This window comes from Varanus komodoensis, unplaced genomic scaffold (genome assembly GCF_004798865.1).
Source record: "Varanus komodoensis strain SLA01 unplaced genomic scaffold, ASM479886v1 scaffold102, whole genome shotgun sequence".
Classification (NCBI taxonomy): Eukaryota; Metazoa; Chordata; class Lepidosauria; order Squamata; family Varanidae; genus Varanus; species Varanus komodoensis.
The window spans coordinates 233,741-255,496 of NW_025335279.1; the positions used below are offsets into that span (position 1 = coordinate 233,741).

The window sequence follows — 21,756 nt, forward strand, 5'->3', positions numbered from 1 at the left end:
AAACACAATGAAACTTTATTTGTACAAGAAGTGTGTTGGTTTCAAAAAGTTCAGTAACTTATTTCCTTAGTGAAAAAACAGTGCATATTAAGAACTTCTGACTGAGGTACCTCATTCTTTCTCTTCCCAAACACTCCTCACACACAGATTCTCCTCTCTCAACTGAAGATATTTTGACCAGTCCTTATTTTATTTATCTCAGTCTTTCCCTTCTGAACTCAGGTTTCTCTCGCACCCTTAAAATGCTTGACCATATTGGGTTTTAACTCTCCCTGATGGCTAATCTGTCCTCTGAGAATCCTACTTCCTTCCCTTTCCTTATGGATCCCTAAAGGAATCCCAAAGAGAAGGCTTCCTCTTCGGATTTTGCAACCTGCTGACTGACCACAGCTCTTCCTGTTAACCAGTGACAGACCAATAGTATCTATTTCTCTCTCTAGCACACTTCCAAGCTCTGCCAACACACTCTCACCCACCAATCACCTCACTCATTTATCCCCAACATTTAATTAAGTTTAACTGAAACTTACCAACATTTAAAGGAGAACACTCATAACACTTTACAACATTACAGAGCTGATCTAGCTTCCCTGGGGAGGAAGTTTGGGGAAGCCACCGGGAAGGCCCTGAATGTGGCTCTAGCAGCAGCCAGAACAAGAGAAGAGCCTTCCTGGCAGGTATTAAAACCTGGGCAGATTTGGCTAAGAGAAGGATGTCTTCTAGCTTAACAGTCTCTAGCCCAGAAAAGCTAGTCATTTCAACAAATGTAATAGTCATGTCAACTTTGCCATTCTCAGTATTTTTCCTCTACTTATATCACTTTGCACTTTATATGAGCCAGTGTGGTGCAGTGGATAAGAGCATGGGACTGGGACTCAGACGATCTGGGTTCTAGTCCCCGCTCAGCCATGGAGCCAACTGGGTGACTTTGGGCCAGTCACAGACTCTCAGCCCCACCTACCTCACAGGGTTGTTGTTGTGGGGATAAGATGGAGGAGGAGAATGATGTAAGCTGCCTTGAGCCCTTTGCAGGAAAAAGGCAGGATATAAATCGAAAAATAAATAATATGAACTCGGAGATTTTTTTCTTAATTCCAGAGGTCAATCCCGGGAAAAAGATGGAAAAGCAGGATCTGGCAGAACCAGATTTGGGGGAGAAATTGGAAGGCAGAAGGAGAGATCCTTGCCTTGTCCAAGCAGAGGCAATCCAGGAGTTTCTGACCGGGGCAGCTCCGCAACAAATCAAAGAGGAGCCCGACGAAGGGTTGGAGCAGCGCTGCGAGCTCCAGTGGCAGGAATTCCTGAGGACAGTCAAGTCTCCCAAAGCAGAGTGGAGGCCCCGGCAGTTGCCAAGCCCCACCTCCAAAGGAAATGCCAAGTCTGCCCTGAAGGGAGTGCCTGATCCCAGGCCCCGCTCCGGAGGAGAGTGGCTGACGCAGGTGTTGCCGGACCTCCTTGGGGAGGCCCAGCAGGCCTGGCGGAGCCTGGACCACTCCCAGACTGTGAAGGTGGAGGTGCTGGGTGAAGAAGACACGGTCAGCTCGGAGACGCGCCGCAAGTACTTCCGGCTTCTCCCCTACTGTGAGGCGGAGGGCCCCCGAGAGATTTGCCGAAGGCTGCAGGAGCTTTGCCGTCAGTGGTTGACCCCGGAGAAGCACACCAAGGAGCAGATCCTGGAGCTGCTGATCCTGGAGCAGTTCCTGACCATCCTGCCCCGGGAGATGCAGGGCTGGGTCAAGGAACGAGGCCCAGAGACCTGCGCTGAGGCGGTGGTTCTGGCTGAGGATTTCCTCTTGATGAGCCAAGGGACGGAGAGGGACAAGCCAAAGGTACAAGCATCAATCCGGGGAAGTGTCAAGCCACTGCTGAATATTTCAGTCCTTAAGTTTTGTCCTTCAAATGCATTATTGTGTGTTTAGATTTTCATGCTGCTGCTGGCTTTTGGTGAGTTTTAAACTTTTGAAAGATTTATGGTATGTCCAATCCCATTGCATTTCAGGGTTTTAATTTTTGTGAACCAACCAGAGAGCTTTGGTTGTTGTATAAATAATGCAGAAATGTTTGCAAATCAAACATGTGAGAGGGAGGCTCCTCCAAAAATGACAGCAGCTGCATTGTTCTTTCTGCTCCTAGCCAAATATCCACTCATCACATTTCTAGGCTGCTTTACAAAAACTTGCCTGCATAAAGTCAAGCAATAAAACAAAGCCAATTTTCTTCCCCACAAAAAAGTGGGGTGCTGGGAGGAGAATGAAAAGCAACTCGCTGATGAGCACAGGTTGCATTGTTTTGGGTTCCTTTATAATTTGGCAAAATGATGAGCAAGCGAGAACTAGAGAGCCTTCGGACAATTGAGTGGTATAAAAATTAAGTAAAGAAATAAGGCCTGTGCCAGTTTGCTATTCAAGTGTTTTCTGCTGGCTGTATTTATTTTGTGTGTGAGGAAAGTGTTGTGAGTGATGCTGTATTGGTAATTATGTTTTGGTTGCATTTGTTATTTATTGGCTCATATCTCAGAATTGAGAAAAGGAATGATAGGATGCCCAGGAAGGTGCTCAATCTCCCAATGTTTTGACAGCAAAACATGCCATTGGCTTCTTTCTCTCTCTCTCTCTCTCTCTCTCCCCCCCCCCCCCCCCCCCCCCCCCCCCGGATGCCATGCAGGTCCCAGGTGCCTTGGAGGAGTGCTTCATTAATGGCCCCAAAGCTGAGCCAGAATCATGCGACAGCGTGACGAGGCAGCTCTCTGTGGAAGGCAGCTTGCTGGGTAAGCAGTTGAGAGCTGCCTTTTGGCTCGCCTCTTCTCTTCTCCCCCGCTATCCCTGGTGTTGCTGGGAAGGCATCTTGCGTATAGGAGCACCCATATGCAGCGGCTGGGTTGGTGACTGCAGATGGACACCGGAAGCACGGCTGGCACCCGGTCTTCTGCACCTGCCTTCCCCACTGGCCCCCCAGGTCTTTTGGACTGCCGTGCCCATTAGCTGTGACCAGTGCAGCCGATGAACTGGGGATGATGGGACCCCTACTCCAAGCCACCCGGAGGAAGCGGTAGCAAGCCTCAGGCCTATTGGCTGCACCTCGCCTGTGACGATTCCCAGGGGAGCCTGGTGACTTCTGTGTCTGTGGGGGTCTTAATCCACGACATCTTCCCCTGCTTATGGGCTTTATAGGATCAGTCCATAGTGCTGAATGGCATGCCCCAGACTGGCTCGTCACCATGGAGCCTGGCCATATTCAGTTACAGAGGGCCTGTTTTGCAAGCAGAGGGTCCCTGGTTCGAGACCCCTCTTGGCCTGGGACCCTGGAAAGCTGCAGCCAGTCAGAACTCAACCTCTGGGGACTTTCTCCAAGGGCCAACTCTGGGTGAGCCTCAGAGGGTGGCAACAAAGGGAAGGCTTTCTTGGTAGTGGCCCCCCATCTATGAAAAAACCTCCCCATGGTGGTCTGCCTGGCGCCAAACTCACCATCTTTTCAGTGTCAGGTTAAGACAGCCGTTTATGCTGAGACTTTAAAGACTGGCTTGAATATCCGTCCCAGATGTTCTTACAGAGTCATTCTTTCTTGTTGTTAGTTTCTAACTGTTTTAAAAAGCTTAATGTTTCTCTCGTTTTATCATACTTGTATTGCATTTTATTATATTGTTTTATGGACTGCTGTAAACCACCCAGAGGGGACTGCAGGTGGCGCAGTGGTTTAAACTGCTGTGCTGCTGGGCTGGTAGATCGAAAGGTCGCCGGTTCGAATCTGCACAACGGGGTGAGTTCCCGTTGCTCCGTCCCAGCTCCTGCCCACCTTGCAGTTCGAAAGCATGCAGATGCAAGTAGATAAAAAGGTACCCCTTCGGTGGGCAGGTAACAGCGTCCCGTGCACTGCGGTGTTCAGTCATACCAGCCACATGAGCACAGAGACCGTCTGCGGACAAACACTGGCTCCCTCGGCTAGGAAACGGAGATGAGCATCGCCCCCTAGAGTCAGGCATGACTGGACATAATGTCAAGGGGAAACCTATACCTTTAAACCACCCAGATTGCTCTGGCTATGGGACTGTTTAAATAATAAACAGTCGTAATATTGTTAGATGATGTGAATAGCAACTTCCAACATCCGTATGGTCGGCTCTTTCCTTCCTCAGTCCTTACCTAAGTATCACAGTGGACCAGGCTGAGAGTGGTCAGAGCAGTGGCTTGAAACATGCAACAGGCAGTGGCGGACTTTAACACACACAACATGGAAAAGCACCGGGAACATCCCAGAGCAGGAATAGCCAAGGGGAGCAGTAGTGCTTTCAGCCTCTCGCCAAAGGCCATCAGGCACAAGGGACCGGGAGGGACGTTTCCAAGCATAGTTCTGTTTGGGCTGGACTTCCATGGGGGCCCTCAATAGCGCTGGAGATGTGGCAGCCAGCAATGGGGTCTGCGGCACAGTGGGAAGCACCTCCGTACTGGTAGCCGTCACGGCCGCACCGGGACTGATGCCAGTCGTTGCAACATCCCTTCCCCTTCTCCTTTTAAAAAGTTGGCAGCTGGGTCATGTCAGAGACTCCTGGTGGGTCCACCATCTTCATTTCCCCGGAGTGCATCTAGAACCACGCGAGAAAAGAAGGCAGCCGGCACATACCGGGCTTCCTCCAGTACTTTGCTGAGTGCTTTCTCTGGGCCCCTGCAGAGAACAGGCTGACCTGGGTGGTGGCTGAGGGGGGTGTGAGGAATGTGGAGGAACAGCCGTGCTGGGATGGAGCAGAGCAAGAGGGGGGCGGCACAGCCGGAGGCCTTGCCTAGGGCTCTCTCAAGCCTGGCCGTGCTCCTGTCCCAGAGACGTGGGGCTGCCACACAGAAGGCTCCGCTCCTTGTGGTTACCTCCTCTTGCATCAGGCGCTCATCTTGAGGGTTTACAGGCACTCCGGTCTCTTGCATGCAGATAACAATTCTCTGTTTGATGCTAGGAGATGATGATCCAGTCCTGGAGGCTGAAGAAGAGACCTTGCCACAGGAAGGACCCGAGCCTCAGCTAGTGGGCAACAGTGGAGTTCCCTTGGAAAGGACCAAGGGGAAATTTTTCCCAGGTCCTGAACTGGAAGCGAGTCCAGGGAGGCAGCAAGGGTTGGAAAAGCACCAGGACAGCCATCTGTGGAAGATAAGAGAGCAGGCCTTCCTCTATGAGGGTGGAAACCATGCCTTCCATGAAAGCACCTTTCCAGAGAGGACTGAGAAATTCCAGCGAACGGGCAGTGCCGGCACTGATTTTGGGAAGAGTCTCCAGCAGAGTTTAGACCTCCTCAAGAACCAGAAGAAGAGAATGAGGAAGTTTGAGTGCTCCTACTGCGGGGCCACCTCCAACATCCGTGCAAACATCGTGGTCCATGAGAGAATTCACACTGGGGAGAAGCCCTACAGCTGCCTGACCTGCGGGAAAAGTTTCAGCCGGAAGTCCACCCTCGTGAGGCACAAGCGCACCCACACGGGAGAGAAGCCCTACGAGTGCTCCGTGTGTGGGAAGAGCTTCAGCATCCGCTGTAACCTTTTGCGTCATGAGAGGGTCCACACAGGCGAGAAGCCCTACCATTGCACTGACTGTGGCCAGAGCTTCAGCCGAAGACTTTTGCTTGTGATTCACGAAAGGACCCATGCAGGAGATAAAAACTTATAACTCTGTGTGTGTGTGTGTGTGTGTGTGTGTGTGTGTGTGTGTGAGAGAGAGAGAGAGAGAGAGAGAGAGAGAGAGAGAGAGAGAGAGAGATCATGCTGCATCAGTGTGCCTCCTTCTTTTTGTGACATGTGTGGGGACAAAATTCCACTCTGGAGAGAGACTGTGAAAGTACGTGACTCGGCAGTAGGGATGTGTGAGTAATCCGTTCTGCGGGGTGGGAATCCATCGGATTCCCTGGGCTTGGCTCCCCAGACTCCCATCCACTTTGTTGCAGCCCTGAATCCAAGTTCCTGGCAAGTGTGCCCAGAATCCACACGGCACGTGCCTGGAATGAAACTCCACGCACTGCACAAGCAGCACCCCTCTTCCGTGCCATGTGCAGCTGCCTTTATTTGGGCCGCCGAAGCTGATGTGGGAGAAGGTTGCTGGTTGTGCAACTTGAAATTCCCAAGCATTGGCAGACTTCCTCTCAGCTTGGCTTCCTTTCCAAGACCAGGCTGAAAGGGAGAGGGGAAGTCTGCCGGTGCCAGAGGGACAGATTCCACTGCGTTTCATCCCGGACCCACTCAGCAGGGGGAGCCCTACCATTGGGCAGAGCGAAGCAGCGGCCGCATGCAGCAGGTGCTGGGGGCTGGATGCAGGTTGCAGGTGGGGAAGAGCTGTGGCCCAGGTGTCCTACCTCATGACCGCTGTGCTTGTCTGCTCCCTTTGGGTGCGGTGGATGAGGCTCTGCCTTTGTCAGGAGCTGAAGAAAGTGCCGGCTTCAGGGTCCGAGGGCAAGACCCCTTCCTCAGCAAATTCCCTTCTTACCAAATGCTTCTCCTCTCTCTTGCATGGCAGGGGGAGTGTCAGGGAGCAAGGCCTCCATGGCATGTGGCACTGCCCTTCCTTACCGCCAGGTTTATCCAGACTAGAGTGAGAGGTGGGTGAACAAGCAGGTTGCCACGGTGAAGAGGAGAAGCCAACCAAGGAGGCCTTTGTCCGTGTGGCCCTGGGCACAGGCCTGGCTGTGTCCACCCTTCTTGCCTGCCCAGCCACCTGCTTTTGCATGTGGAATGGAAGGGGGTAGGGTCCATCTTGTTCTTCATCTCAGGCAGCAAAATGTCTTGGGCAGGTCAAGTGAGTTTATGTGTTCACATGTGCCCCACATTTCCTTTGCATCTAAAAGCAGCTGGAGCACAACCACTGCAAGCCCTAGGTGAGAGGATAGCAATCTCCAGAGGCTGGAAAAGTCCGTGACTGGGTTCACACAACAAGCAGCTGTGCATGGTTTCCATGGCGTGTGGTTTCTTGCCTGGATGTGCCTGACAGACAATGAAGTGGTTTCTAAACTAGTGTGGGTTCCACCCTCCTTGCTCAGTCCTTCTGCTGTTGGTATGTATCCCATCAGCCACGGCACCTGAGAAACAATCCCATGCTGGATGGCTGGAATGGTTCAAGCAGCTTTCCAGGGTACTTTATGGGAACTGCATACCAGGACTGTGGAAACCACAATGCCAGGTTTGGACAACCAGAGAAACCATGGTGAATCATGGAAACCACAGAACAGACCATTGTTACTTGCTGTGGTTTCTATAAACCAACACACACCATACTGAAATACCACAACAGGGTTTCAACAACATGACAGACCATCCTGACAAGAAACCACCATGCTTGTTTTGTTGAATGTACCCACCCAATGTGTGAACCCACACATGTTGAACCCAACAGCTCAACTGTTGGGGTCCTATTAAAATAATACCTGTATAGATCGCTGCTAGACGTATCCCATAAATTGCAGTTATTAAATTTATGAGGTACATCTAGCTGAGATTTCTGCAGATTATTTTGATATGACCCCTGAAGAAACTCCCCAATTAAAACTGAGCCAAAACGCACAAAACATGCATTTTTAAGTGTCCTGAGATGCTACCCTTGGCCTTTTTCTGCAGTTGCCAGCATTTAGACTGTAAGCTCCTAAGAGCAGGGACTTTCATTTTTAAAAAAAATCTGGTACTTTGCAAAACATCCTGTAAATAAGAAACATTAAATGTTTCAATCAAGAAGAAACTTAACTGGAAACCTTTATGAAAGGAGTGGGCAGACATTAGGCTTGTGGGATTTACTTTGTTTTTGACTAGAACTCAATTCTTCACAAGCTGAAGCTTGTCACTTGGAGCAGGGAGGGGTATATTCTTGACCTTAAGGGGCAAGGGTGCCTCTGACCATATGCTTAGCCTAGGAATTTGATGGTAGTACTACAACTAAGTTCATAGTCTTCAATTGTCTTCCATCCTAGCAGCCTAATTTAGAAGGAGGAAATGGAAAGTGGAAAAAACCGTGGTGATTAAAAAAAAAAAAAAGTGTTACATTTGTATGCTACTTCTTATTAGAAATAAATCCTGAAGTGGTTTACAAAAGTATAAAAACTACACCCACAAGAGTTAAATGAGGTTGGTAAAATGACAAAGCATATTGTTAGCAGCCTTAAGCGCCATGTTGGGTTGGAAACTGGAATATAAACGTGCTTAACGGAAATAAATAGAATGTCACATCTCAGAGCTAAACAGACATTGCTTTAAATCTAGATCTAACTCCCTTCCTCTCTCCATTTTTACTCCAGCTGTAGGGCGAAAGCCAAATAAGTGGGACCTCCATCAAATCAAACCAGAAAAACAACATGCTTTAAAAAGCCAACTGTAGAATATTGACACAAACCCTTAAAACTGACGGAGGCAGAATATAACAGAAGATCATAGAACTAAAAGAGGGCTAAACGGCCTCATTGGTTGCCAGGAGCGAAAATGCCAAAGTGACTAACCAATCAGGTTGCACCTTTCCCAGTGATTGTTTTCATCATTCTGGTTGCCATGGCAGCATCTTTATACACACACCAGACCAAAGTGCCTTCAAGATGGTGAGCGTAACCTAAGGACACCAGCCCCTCGGGGGTGACCAGGTTTGGAGAAATGACTGCCGACTCACCGTTGTTCAGAGTCGGACACTGTTGTTCCCTCCACCTGCTGAAAAATCGCCCACTTGGATGGGCCAGTGCAGGTAGCACTGCGAAATGCTTTGTGCCCAAAGCTCTAGCAAGCGACTCGTAGAAGTCAGTGCTGAGTTAGATGGGCCAGTGGAGAAAGCCTTGGGGGAGGGCTCCTTCCTGCCTTCCCAGCCTGATGGCCTCATTTGGAGCCATGCTGAAGATCAACCACACACAGGAAGCCAGTGGGCCGGTGAAAGCCAGCAGCCCAACAGAAGGAAACAGATTTGAGGCTGACAGAGGGAGGCTTCCCAGACAGTGTGGAGGCAGGTAGGTGGCTGCCCCACCTATCGCGTGCTGCCATTTTGCAGAACCTGAAGCGACACCCGCTCTCATATCTACATGCCTGGTTGCGAAGAGCTTCATCGGGGGCCTTTCCAAGGATCCTCCCTCTGCACACACATCTGATGAGGCCCCGTGGTTGACCACTCGGTGGTCCAGGAGGTCTCATGGCGGGAGAAGTACGTAGGTAGTCAAGAGGCTGGAGCCTGGGGGCAAAACCGGTGTACAAGGCACTGTTCCAGCAGCCCTCCTGATGAGCACCGAGCCATATTTTAGAAACACACATTTCATGTAAGAAATGTACGGTAGCAAACAACACACACAGCCTGTTTCTCATTGCTCATCACAGTTTCTGTATATATTTTAGAATGGTTCTTCCTGAACGTATCAATGCAGGAAGGGGGGCTGGCGACTATTATGGGATGGAGCCTGTGACAGGCATAGAGTCCAGCACCATGCAGAGCTGTAACAATGCTCAGAATATAAAAATACTGTGCCTCGTAGGCAACGTAAATGCTGTTGAACTAATTGGAAAGAGCGACCACCGTGCGATCCATTTTAAGTGGAGATTGCCAAAGGGGTCCAATGCAGTCACATTGGTCTACAAAAGAAAGAAAAAACTTCTCTAAAATGAGGGAACAGGTATGCCAGAAGGTGAAAAGGAACGAAGAGAAATAACTCCTTTCAAAATGCTTGGCGATTACTCCAAACCACAATAATAAAAGCTCAGGCAGGATGTATACCATCAGTTAGGAAAGGTGGCGCAATGTCCAAGAGGTCACTGCCATGCTTAATGAACAGTGTCAAGGAAGCTGCTCATGAGAAAACGGCTTCCTTTAGAAAGTGGCAGTGTTGCACAGATGCAGAAAACAAAAAGGAACACAAGCTCATGCAAGGGAGATGCAGGGGAAGAACATTTTGAGGAACATATTACTAACAATGTCAAAGTCAACAATAAAGTATTCTTTAAATATATCCAAAGCTGGAAACCAGCAAGAGAGGCAGCTGGACCATTGGATGGTACTGGAATTAAAGGAGAACTAAAGGGAGATTAGGAGAAGTTGAATGAATTATTTTCATCAGTCTTTACGGCAGAGGATACAGGGCAGATACCTACGTATTCCTGCACTTAGGTGTTCAGGAAGGGAGTCTGAGGAATTAAGGCAGATAGTGGTGACAAAAGATAAATTTATCAGCCTTCATGGCAAACTGAAAGTTAAGAAATTACTAGGCTCTGATGCTGTCTATCTCAGAGTTCTTTAGGAACTTGAATATGAAATGGCTGACCTTATAAAGATGTGTAACATGTCCCTAAGATCAGCCTTTGTACCAGAGCACTGGGGAATGACCGATATAGCACCAATTTTTAAGAAGGGATCAGGGGATCCACAAAATAACAGGCCAGTTTCCCTAATGCCTGTACCAAGCAAATTGGTTGAAAGCATTACTACAGAGAAAATTACTTAAATCATAGAGTCATACAGCTGAAGGGGCTTAGAAGAGGCCCTACATTAGTAGTCCAATCTTCTGCTCAGTGAAGGATTCAAGTTTCCCATCCAGATCTGAACCATGCCCAACTCTGCTGAGATTCCAGTATTAGGCAGGATCAGGCACTTCATGCTATATAGAAGCAATAGAAGGACAAGCCCTGCTGAAAAGAATCAGCACGGCTTCCACAAAAGTCCTGCCTCACTAACCTATCAGTTTTTTGAGAGTGCTGGTAAAGATGTAGACAGGGTAAGCTGGTAGATATGGTTTACTTGGACTTCGAAAAGGCTTTGAGCAAAGTTCCCCACAAAAGACTCTAACGCAAATTTAGTAGTCCTAAGGTTCTGTTACTGGTTAAAAAATAAAAAGCAAGCGTGAGAATAAATGGTGACTTATCCCATTGGAGGGATATAAACGGGGGGGGGGGGGGTCCCCACAGGGATATGTATTACAAGGAATGAGCAATGAAGTGGCCAATTTTGCTGATGACATCAAATTGTTTTGGATGGTGAAATCAGAAAAGGATCGTCTGGAACTCCAAAGGGATCTTTCCAAGGTGAGAGGATGGGCATCAAAATGCAAATACAGTTCAATATAAGCAAAGCAATTGGAGCAAAAAATCCCAACTTTAAGTATAAACTGATGGAATTTGAGGTTTGAGTCAGTGCCTGACTGAGGGATCTGGAGGTTGTGCAGGGCAGCTTGATGAAAATCGGGACAATGATTAAGGGGCTGGACCACCTTTAGAGGGGAAAAGCTTGTGACACCTGGAATTGTTTAGCTTGGGAAAAAGGCCAGTAAGGAGACACATGCTAGGAGTGAACAGAATTACACATGGGGTGGAGGAAGCAGAGAGAGAGAGAACCTGGGTGTGAAGAATAGCTTGGATACACCAACTGCAGATCCCTGTTTGAACCAAAGAAGCCAAGCCAACAGGGCAAAAAGTGTTTATTTAAAAAAGAGAAGGAAACTAGGAGTGAGAGGATTACAAGGGAAGGGTGAGGAATAAAGGAAGCCGTAACCATTGATTACCAAGACAAAGCCCAACCCCAGTTCCCAAGAGTACAGGTTCCTCAGTGCAGTTCCTCGGCTGAAAATGCACAATGGATCTTCCATGAACCAAGGTCCAGTACAGTAAGAAGGGCAGCGAGGTGCCTCTGGTCAGGTCCCAGCCTAGAAGAAGGCCAAAGTTCCTGCCCAGGCCATGATTTTTAATCCCCAATCCTGGTAATGGGGACAGCCCATCCAGGGGTGGCCAAGCATCTCCTGAAGCACCTCCTACTTGGTTCCACCTGGCTACAGGCAGCCAGGTTTCCACAGGTTGAATCCATAAGCCTTTCCGGTCATCCTTGGGACAAGATTCACTCTCCCAGATTAAGTCTCCCAGCCTCTCGGCTCTTTCCACCAAGGCCTAATCAGAGGAAAACCAGATGTAAAGCTGTCTGGCTCAGTGACCCCTCAGGCTCCTTTCCTGTTCCTGGACCTTCTTCATGCTGGCCTTATCCCTTGAAGCCGAGTGGTGAGAAACCCAGGGCGGCTAGGAGAAAGCACCTCTCCACAAGGTAAGTGATGGGTTTGCGTCAGGGTTCGATGGCTTCCAAAAGCAACTGGATAAATTCATGGAGGAAAAGGCTATCCATGCTGCTAGTCCTGGTGGCTTTGTGCCACTCCCAATATCAGAGGCAACATGCCCACATACACCAGTTGCTGGGAAAGATGGGTGGGAGGGTGCTGGTGCCCTTGCGTTCCTCTTGTGGGTTCCTGTGGGCAGCTGGTTTGTCACTGTGTGGGCAGAATGCTAGATTAGATAGACCTGGGCCTCATCCTGCATGGCTCTTATGTTGTTCAATGCTCAGGCATTTTATGAGCAACTAAGTAACTGAAACCAGTCCGGTGCAGGTCTCTGCCCTATCATTAGGGATATACAAGTGTTGTTCCACTCAGTTTTGACATTAACTAGCATTTATTTTTGCCAACTGTTCATGAACGCATCGCTGCTTTTGTTATACATTCGTTGATCGGGGACCCACACGCAACCTGCGGGCTGCACTTTATGTGCATGTGGGTTTTGTGTGAAATACAAGTGCCATATTGTTCAGTGTCTTGAACTGGATATTGTGGCAGCTGTCAAGGACCAGGAATCTTGGAGATCAGGGAGAATGGGATCTAGAATCACTGCTGGTGGTAGTCGGTGAAACAACTAGCTGATAGCTACCCACCTCAGCCAGTCAAAACACTTAAGAATGAGAATGTGGTAGACCAGGAAGTGGAAGACCAGGCCTGGAGGTTTTGCTGGCATTACTGGAGCTCAGCCTATCAAACTCTGCAGCTGTTGTGACATCACAGACTGCCTGGCCAAGGACGAAGGAAGCTCACATGGGTTAAAGTTGGGCTTTAGGGCAGAGTACAGGGTAGCTAGTCCTGTGGTGACCTGCGGAGAAAATAAAAATGGCGAAAGCTGAGGGTGAGGAATGGCACATCTGTGTAACTTTGCAGGGGAAAGGGAGGTAGGCACTCATTTGGAAAAAAACTAAGTTAAACTAAACTAGGGTAGCCAGGTGGAAAAGAAACTAAAATAATAGAAAAGATAGACACAGGAGCTATGAAAGACAGGGAATATTTTAGGGATACCAGGCTAAGATTTCAGCAAACTGGTTCTCTATATGCTCCTGTGAACTAAGTGACTGGACCAAGCAAATCATCAGCTACTTATTAAAAAAAATCAACCCAGACTTGTTTGATATGAAACTGGATAACATGCGCAGTTCTTAATTTACATTTATATATGCTGCTGTAGAAATAATTACTAGGATTGGTTTACATTTCATGGAAGGCAGAGCCAGTCAATTCATTTCTCATGCCAATCACTTCAAATAAAACGGATGCCAATTAATTTGCACCCCAACCCAGTTCATCTCAAATGAATGGGAAAAGACTTTTCTTCCAAGTTTACTGGCTACTCAGGGAGAGATTTTAAGAGGTGGTGGGTGGCTGTGGAAGGGAGACTAATCCTGCCCCTTCTTTGGGGTAGGGCAGCAGGGCAGGACTTTCAGGGCTGCGGGGTATAATTCTGAAAGTCCAACAAATGGATGTTGGACCAGGGCCCCATGCTAGCAATGCCCATGCTAGAAATAGCTTTAGAGTAAAACCAGTTTTAAAATACATGGTTAGAACTTGCACCAAATTCACAGCAAATAGATGCAGACTTAAAGGTTAGGGGTATAACATACACGAAATCAGAAAGCAGCAGGGAGGGAAAGAATGGTAAATATGATGTATTGTAAGGAGAGGGGGAATAAAGGTAACAGCATGCATTGGGATAAAAATAAAATGTGATGGTTACATAGAAAAATAAGGTTAGATGGAACAGATATTGTATACATTTTTATCATGCAGCTGTTTAACAGTTAGCCCTCCTAGAATAATAATATAACATATTTAGCTATACAAAAGCATCAGAAAATATGGCTCTCATATGCAGTAAATATAGAAAATTATTGAATTATTAAAACTGGCAGCAGTTTTAATAATTATGAGTTCTCCTTATAATGATTTAACTCTTGTTTACAACCAAGCTGAAATGCTCACCAGTCCACACTAGCAAAAAATGCACTAAATTCTGCTATATGGCAGTTTAGTTTAAATATTAAGAAGGAGAGGTATGGTGAAGATAGAAAGCAAAATTACGGTTACCTAGCCAAGGGGACTGCAGGTGGCGCAGTGGTTTAAACTGCTGTGCTGCTGGGCAGGTTGATCGAAAGGTCACCGGTTCAAATCTGTTGTGTCTGTGGACAAACGCTGGCTCCCTCGGCTAGGAAACGGAGATGAGCACTGCTCCCTAGAGTCAGGCATGACTGGACGTAATGTCAAGGGGAAACCTTTACCTTTAACCAAGAGGCAGTCTCCTCTGGGCATATTTGAAAGCTGAGGCAGGCTGTGAAAGCTGATCGAGGATTAATTAAATGTTGTTGTTATAGGCCATTAAGTCATCTCCGACTTAGGGAGACCCTATGTGTGGAAGCCCTCCAAAGTGTATTATTCCCCAAAAGCCCTGCTCAGCTCTTCTAAATTCAAGTCTGTGGCTTCCCTAATGGAGTCAGTCCATCTCAAAGCTGATTTTTTCTTCTTCTGCCTTCGACTTTTCCTAGTATGACTGTCTTCTCCAGGGATTTTTGCCTTCTCATGAACTAGTGCTCCACATGATATGCAGGCCAAAACAGCATTTGCCCTTTTTGCAGCCATATCACATTGTTGACTCATATTCACTCGTAATCTATAACAATTCCAGGATTTGTCTCACTTGCAGTATTGTTGTACCAATTGTCCCCCATCTTGTAATGATGCATTTGGTGTCTCTTTCCTACCTGCAGAACTTGGCATTTGTCCCTGCTGAATTTGATTCCGTTGTTTTCAGCCCAGTTTCTCTCCCCAGTTTGAGAAGGTGCCATTGATGAGCATCCTTTGAGTCTAATCCTGTAGCCAGCCGTGGATACACCTGTTGTTCCATCCAGCCCACTTTTAACTAGTTTGCTAATCAGGATATTATGGACACTTTGTCAAAAACTTTGTTGAAGTCAAGATAGATTATGTCCACAGCATTCCCACAGTCCAGCAGAGAGGTTATCCGGTCAAAAAACTATCAGATTAGACTGGCAGGATTTGTTTTTGTCAAATCCAAGTTGGCTTCTAGTAATAGCAGCAGTGTTTTCAAGGTGTTTGCAGATCACCTGCTTTATAATTCACTCCAGAATTTTTCCAAAGATTGATGTCAGACGAACTGGTCTATCGTTCCCAGGTTGTTCTTGTTTTCCTTTCTTGAAGTTGGGGACAACATTAGCCCTTCTCCAGTCATCAGGCAGTTCCCTTGTCCTCCATGATTTCGCAAAGATAATAGCCAGGGCCTCTGAGAGTTCCTCCACTAGCTCTTTTATGACTCTGCAATGGGCCCTGCAGATCTGAATGTGTTTATTCTAGCTAGGTAGTCCTTGACCATTTGTTTGTCGATCTTGGGCTGCCATCTTTACTTTTAACTTGTACTTCTTCTTCGTTGTAGATCTTCTTGTGGGAGAAGACTGAGGCGAGGTAGGAAAAGAGCACCTTTGCCTTTTCCTTATCGTCTGTTATCACTTTGCCACCCACTTTAAGTAGTTGGACACCTTTCTCTTTCATACGGCTTTTGTTTTGGACATATCTGAAGAAGGCTAGTCTCCATTCATGTCCTCCTTTAGCCCTCCTAATGAGGTCTCTGCAATCCCTTGCTCTTTGTTTATATTCTTCCTTTGTGACCTGGCCCTGCTTCCATTTCCTGTACATTTTTTTTTTCTTTCAGGCTGTCACTTAACCTTTTGTGGAGCCATGTGGGCTTCTCTGTTGTCTTCTACACTTTTTCTTGTTGGAATTGTTTGTAGTTGTGCTTGAAGAATCTCTCTTTTCAAGATCCTCCCCACCCCTCCATTCTGTTTCTCTTAAGAGTGAATTGCCATGGCACCTCACTTATCATTTCTCTGAGTTTGTTAAAGTTGGCTTTCTTGAAATCCAGGATATGCATTTGGCTGCAGTTAACATTTGTGTCCCTTATAATTGTGAATTCAAGTATTGCACGGTCACTTTCCCCAGGGTTCCCATGGCTGCTATTTCATCAACTAGGTTGTTCCTGTTAGTTGGTATTGATTTGAGGATGGCTGTTTCTCTTGCTCCTTTCTCTACCTTCTGCTAGAGGAAGTTGTTGGCAGCACGTGCCAGGAATCTCTTGGAGGGACCGTGTTTGGTAGATATTGTCTCCCAACATATATCAGGAAAATTGAAGTTCCCCATGATGACTACATTGTTCTTGGAAACTCTAGCAACTTGCTTTATGAAGGTTGAGTCTTTTTTTTTAAGATTTTATTAAGATTTTAAACTAATACTAAAGACATAAATCATCAAATACATCGGACACACTGGGTCAGCCCCCTACTACTTAACTTTTAACATTCTATAGTCATATTCAAATCGATTTATAATAACTTAAAAGCATCTTTAAATCTAAGCCAAGTCCTGTTTCTCCAGCCAATCATAAAAAAGATCCCAAGTTTGATAGAAGTCAGTATCTTCTTTCTCCTTCAGTGATAAAGTCAATCTATGCATTTCTGCACAGTCCAGAATCTTTTTTAAAATCAGTTCATCGGTAGGTAGTTCCTCACTCTTCCAGTGTTGGGCAAATGCAATCCTGGCTACTGTGATTACATGTAACATCAAATACATTTCTTGTTTGCTAATATCTTCCGGTATAATGCCTAATAAGAAAACTTCAGGTTTAAAAGCTAAGGGTTTTTGTAGCATTTCCTCAAGCCATTTATGTATTTTAATCCAATACTTTTTCACATTGTCACAGGTCCACCACATATGGTAAAAAGTGCCCACTTTATGTTTACATTTCCAACATCCATTTGACATATTTGGAAACATCTTAGCTAATTGACTTGGCAACAGATACCGTCTATAAAACATTTTATAAAAATTTTCTTTATATGAAGTTGCTAATGTTACTTTAATATTTCTCTCCCATAGCTTTTGCCACTTTTCTAATTCAATATTATATCCAAAATTTTGTGCCCATGTTATCATAGTTTCCTTAACCTGTTCCTCTTCCATTTTCCTGTCAAGTAAGAAATCATATAATCTTTTAATCATTTTCTCATCTGATTCAAGCATCGCTTGATCAAACACTGTTAAGTCTTTATAAAACCCCCATGCTTTACAATCTTTAGCATATCTCGATTGCATCTGCACCTTAAGCCACCAAGAGATATTAAATCCCTGTTCTTGTGTTTCTTGATCTAGTTTCAGGCCTCCATCCTTATCCAAAATATTGTCATATCTTATGATCCCTTCAAAGTTCAATACATTTGGATACACAAAAGCTTCCATAGGTGAAAGCCATCTTGGTAGTTTATTATACAGTTTTATCTTTAACTTTTCCCACACCGACATTAATGATCTTCTAATAAAGTGACTTAAAAAAGACCCATGTGACTTAGCCTTCTCCTACCACATATAAGCAGGCCAACCCATTTGGAATCATGACCTTATGAAGGTTGAGTCTTGTCCTCTTTGACTGAGTGGTCAGCAATCAATGCCAATAGCTGTGTTGTTTTTATTGTTTCTTTTAAATTAAGCCAGATGCTTTCGATGGGGCTATAAGTTCCTCTTCTTGCATTTCTGTGCAGATATATGTGTTCCTTACATAGGCATAGTGCAGATCCACCTTCCCTTCTGTCCTTTCTATTTTTCTTATCCATCAATTGTAGAGTTGTAGTTGTGTGAGTCATCCCACCAAGTTTCAGTTATTCCTATAAGGTGGTAATTGCCTTTGTGTGCTACAAGCTTAACTTCATTTTGTCCGCTTCCCATACTCTGGGCATTGGTGTACAGACATCAAAGTCCATGTTTGTTGTGCCCTGGTTTTCTTCCTATTGCTTTGGGAGTTTGTTTTGGGAGACTGATATTGGGCCCTGCTTGGGGTTTTTGCTCTGCCACAATATTTAAGTGTCACACCGAATCCGCAATTAAGGCTCAGAGATCGGTTTCTTGCAGGGCAAACAGGTTTATTTACATATGAATCCTCAGGGGCCTGAGGGTGCCCAAGGGGAACCAAGAATGTGTATTCCACAAGGCTTTTTGTGGAATACTCAAAAGAGGATACCTTATACAAGCAAGGAACAGTTCCATGCAGCAGACCCGCTGAGCTAAGTAAATAGAAAAGGTTGCATGTAGAAGGCTTAGAAGAGCACTCAGCAAGCCTGCAGACTTCACTTAGATAAGATACAGAGATTACATGTCAGACATCCGGTGGGTGATGAAGTGGGTTGTCTAACCTTCGCTGCCAGACAGTGAGGCGTCTCTCAGGACAGCGTGCTGATATTTATTGCTGGGCAGTGAGGCGGGTTGCCAAAATCTCTTTAATCCGGCTGCATGAGCCTTGCTCAAGTGATCGGATGCTGAGCTGCACATCTCCCTCCCGTGCGTGTTTCAGCTTACAGACCTCTTGACGAATGTTTTCACGTAGTGGCCAAAGGCGTGTTTCTCCATTCTTGGTGAGGCGCAGCCCATCATTTGCCAGTAGTCCATCTTCCAGGAATGCAAGTTGGTGGTCCCAGAATCCAAATCGATCTTTGCAGCATCACCATTGCAGCCAGCCACTCATCAGCCCTGGAGATTTGAACTCTAGACGATCCTTGACCATCTGCCTGTCAATCTTGAGCTTCCGTCTTGCTCCTTCGGCTTGCGCTTCACCTTCACAAGGTATAACCTCACAATCCGGTTATACCCTTGGGAGAAGACTGAGCCAAAGAAGGAACTGAGCATTTCCACCTTTTCTTTGACCTCTGTTATTATTTTGCCATCCACTTTGAGTAGTTGAACCCCCAAGTCTTTCCTGTCTTTCATTTTGGACGTATCTGAAAAAGGCTATTTTGTTGCTGTTTTACTACCTTCAGCTCATTCTTAGCTTTAGCTTTCTTGATCTCGTTCCTGCACTTTTGTGTCACCTTCTCTTTACTCTTTCCTTTGTCACCTGGCCTTCCTTTCCCTTCCTACACATGTCCCTTTTCTTTTTTCTTTTCTTTTCTTTTCTTTTCTTTTCTTTTCTCTGAGTCAGTTTGAAGTTTTTTGTGGAGCCAAGTTGGTTTCTTTTGTTGTCTGCTATTGTTTACTTTTGTTGGAATTTTCTTTAACTGTACCTTTAAACATTCATTTTAATTAACTCCACCCATCCTGGACTCCTCTTTTCCTCAGGATCACTTGCCATGGGACCTTACTTATCATTGCTCGGAGTTTATTAAAATCAGCTTTCCCAAAATCGAGAGAGTGGGATGCACTCCATTTTTGGCTGCACTCCACTTTTGCTTCCTTTAAAGTTAAGAACACAAGTATGTTGTGGTCACTTCCCCCCAAAGTTCCTGTAACTTCCATTTAGCCGTTAAGTCATCCCAATTCGTCAGTATTAAGTCAAGGACAGCCACTCCTCTAGTTCCCTCCTCCACTGTCTGGGGAAGAAAGTTACCTACCTTGCATGTTGAGATTTTCTCGGAGGGACCACTTCTGACAGGTCTTTCCCTCAGTAGATTTCCAGCTATTGGAAGTCCGCCATTGCTACCACATCTCACTTCCTTGAAAAACTGGCAAGTTGCTTAACAAAAGTTTCATCCTCATCTTGTCTTTGGTTGGGTGGTCAGCCATAGGCTCTAACTATCATGTGCCTTTTAGCCCTTGATGTATTTATTTTGACCCAACATGTTCTCGATGGGGCCGTCAGGTGCATCTTCCTGTATTTCTGTGCAAGGATACCTATTTTTAGCATATAATGCAACTCCATCTGCTTTCCTATCTCTTCAGTTGCTATATTCAGCCTTGGGACGTGTCCCATCAAGTTTCAGGGATCCCTGTTGCATCATATTTGCCTTCCTGTCTTAACAGTTCAGGTTCATTCTGTTTGTTTTCCATGCTCTGAGCATTAGCACTGAAGTTCGTGTGCTTTACGCTCTGACTTCTTTCCTACAGTACTGAGAGGACTATTCTGGGGTGTGAGTCAGAGCTCTTCCCTCTGTTTTGTTGTATAAGCCTTCATCCTCCGTTTCCTCCAAGCCCTTGTCTCCCTCTCCAGTAGGATTCAGTTTAAAGCCCTCCTGATGAAATTCTTCATACTGTGGCCGAACAAATTATTTCTATTTCTTGGGAGGTGCAACCTGTCCCTCGCCAGCAATCCATCTTCCACGTAGCATACTTTGTGGTTCCAGAATCCAAAGCTCTCGTGTCAGCCCCACCTTTGTAGCCAGTTGTTCACCTGGAAATCCCTCACTTTTTTCTATTCCTCTTTCAAGAACTGGGAGAATGGATGAAAACACTGTCTGGGCCTCAAAGCTTCCTTCCCAGAGCTTCAAAATCTGATGATTGCTTTGTAGCTCCCTTTGGTGGCATCATTTGTTCCCACATGGATTAGAAGAAAAGGATAAGTGTGTGTGGGAGGTTGTGAGCTCTGGAAATCTTTCAGTCACATCTCCAATCCGAACTCCAGGGAGCCAGCATGGGTCCTCACAACACACTGGGCTTCAATCTCACACAAGATGTGGTCTCCCACAAGATCCCCTTTCTGCTGTTCCTGGTCATCTTGCTCCCGGTTGCACAGGTCCCCTTGTGATTCTCCCTCCGCAGGCTGTCCTTCAGTCTCATCCTCCAGTGCCTGAAAGCAGTTACTTCACTCTAGCAATTGCACTGGGGCAGAGCATCTTCTGATCCTTCAGACCCTAACTGTTACCCTTCTCCAGTGAGTTTCTTCTACATTGGCTTCCCTGAACATGGCATTCCACATACCTGCTTCAGGCTGCTGTTGCACTCCCATCTCTGCAGCGTCTTGTTCTTCTTGCATTGCACTGTTCTGTCCACGAACTCTTCATTTTCTCTCATTCCTTGGAGGGCAGACACCTGCCATTCACAAACTTGCACCTTGTCTTCTGCTGCTGCAATGCAAACACGCCTCACACTTTGCAGGCCACTTCCGCTGCAGAATCTTTTCCAGCCGCTGTGCGGTTTAGAACAAGAGGGAGTAGGGTGTAAATTTATTGATTTAGTTGAACTCTGACTTCTCTGCCGCTTGTGGTGACCTCCTCTCAGGTACATGCAGATTGTCCCAGCTGCCTCAGATAAAACTTGGACCAGCAGCCATTTTCACCGCATTTCCACTGTTAACAGTACAGTTCTGTAATTCTTCTGTAGTCATTATTTTTGTCCCCTTACAGTTCCGCTGCACTCCAGATTTTGCACTTCCATCAGGAGTCATTTCAATCCATTGCTGCTTTCTGCCAGAAATATGGTATCATCTGCATGGCCTAAATTATTGGTGTGCCTTTCACCAATTTTCACTCCTTCCTCTGATACTCATCCGGCAGTCCTTATGATATGTTCTGCAAACAGATTGAACAGACAGGGAGATAAAATACATCCTGGTCTGATGCTTTTGCTTATGGTAAACCGTTCTGTTTTGCCAGACTCTCTTCTAACAGTAGCCTTTTGGCCATGATACAGGACAATTAAGTGCTGAGGGAAACCCATTTCTTTCAGGACCATCCATAGCTTCTTGTCATTCACACATCCACGAGTCCCTATGTTTTAAGACTTGCTGTAGTCCTTAAAACAGACTTATCTGAAATTCTTTGGTGCCCTCCGGCAGCCAATGTATCTTTGCAAAATGATCTCGAGTTCCTCTCCCTTTTCAGAATCCAGCTTGAACATCAGGCATTTCCTGTTCCATATAGGATAATATTCTTTGCTGAAACACT

The 21,756-nt window shown here is 46.1% G+C and overlaps 1 protein-coding gene across 1 annotated transcript in view; it reads left to right on the forward strand.

Moving 5' to 3' along the window:
• LOC123017816 overlaps positions 1-21,756 on the forward strand; it is a 213,904-nt gene that overhangs the window by 53,730 nt on the left and 138,418 nt on the right. The window contains exon 5 of the mRNA XM_044419407.1: positions 5,394-5,632. Within this exon, the coding sequence (XP_044275342.1) occupies positions 5,394-5,632 (239 nt within the window). The remainder of the gene's footprint in view (positions 1-5,393; positions 5,633-21,756) is intronic.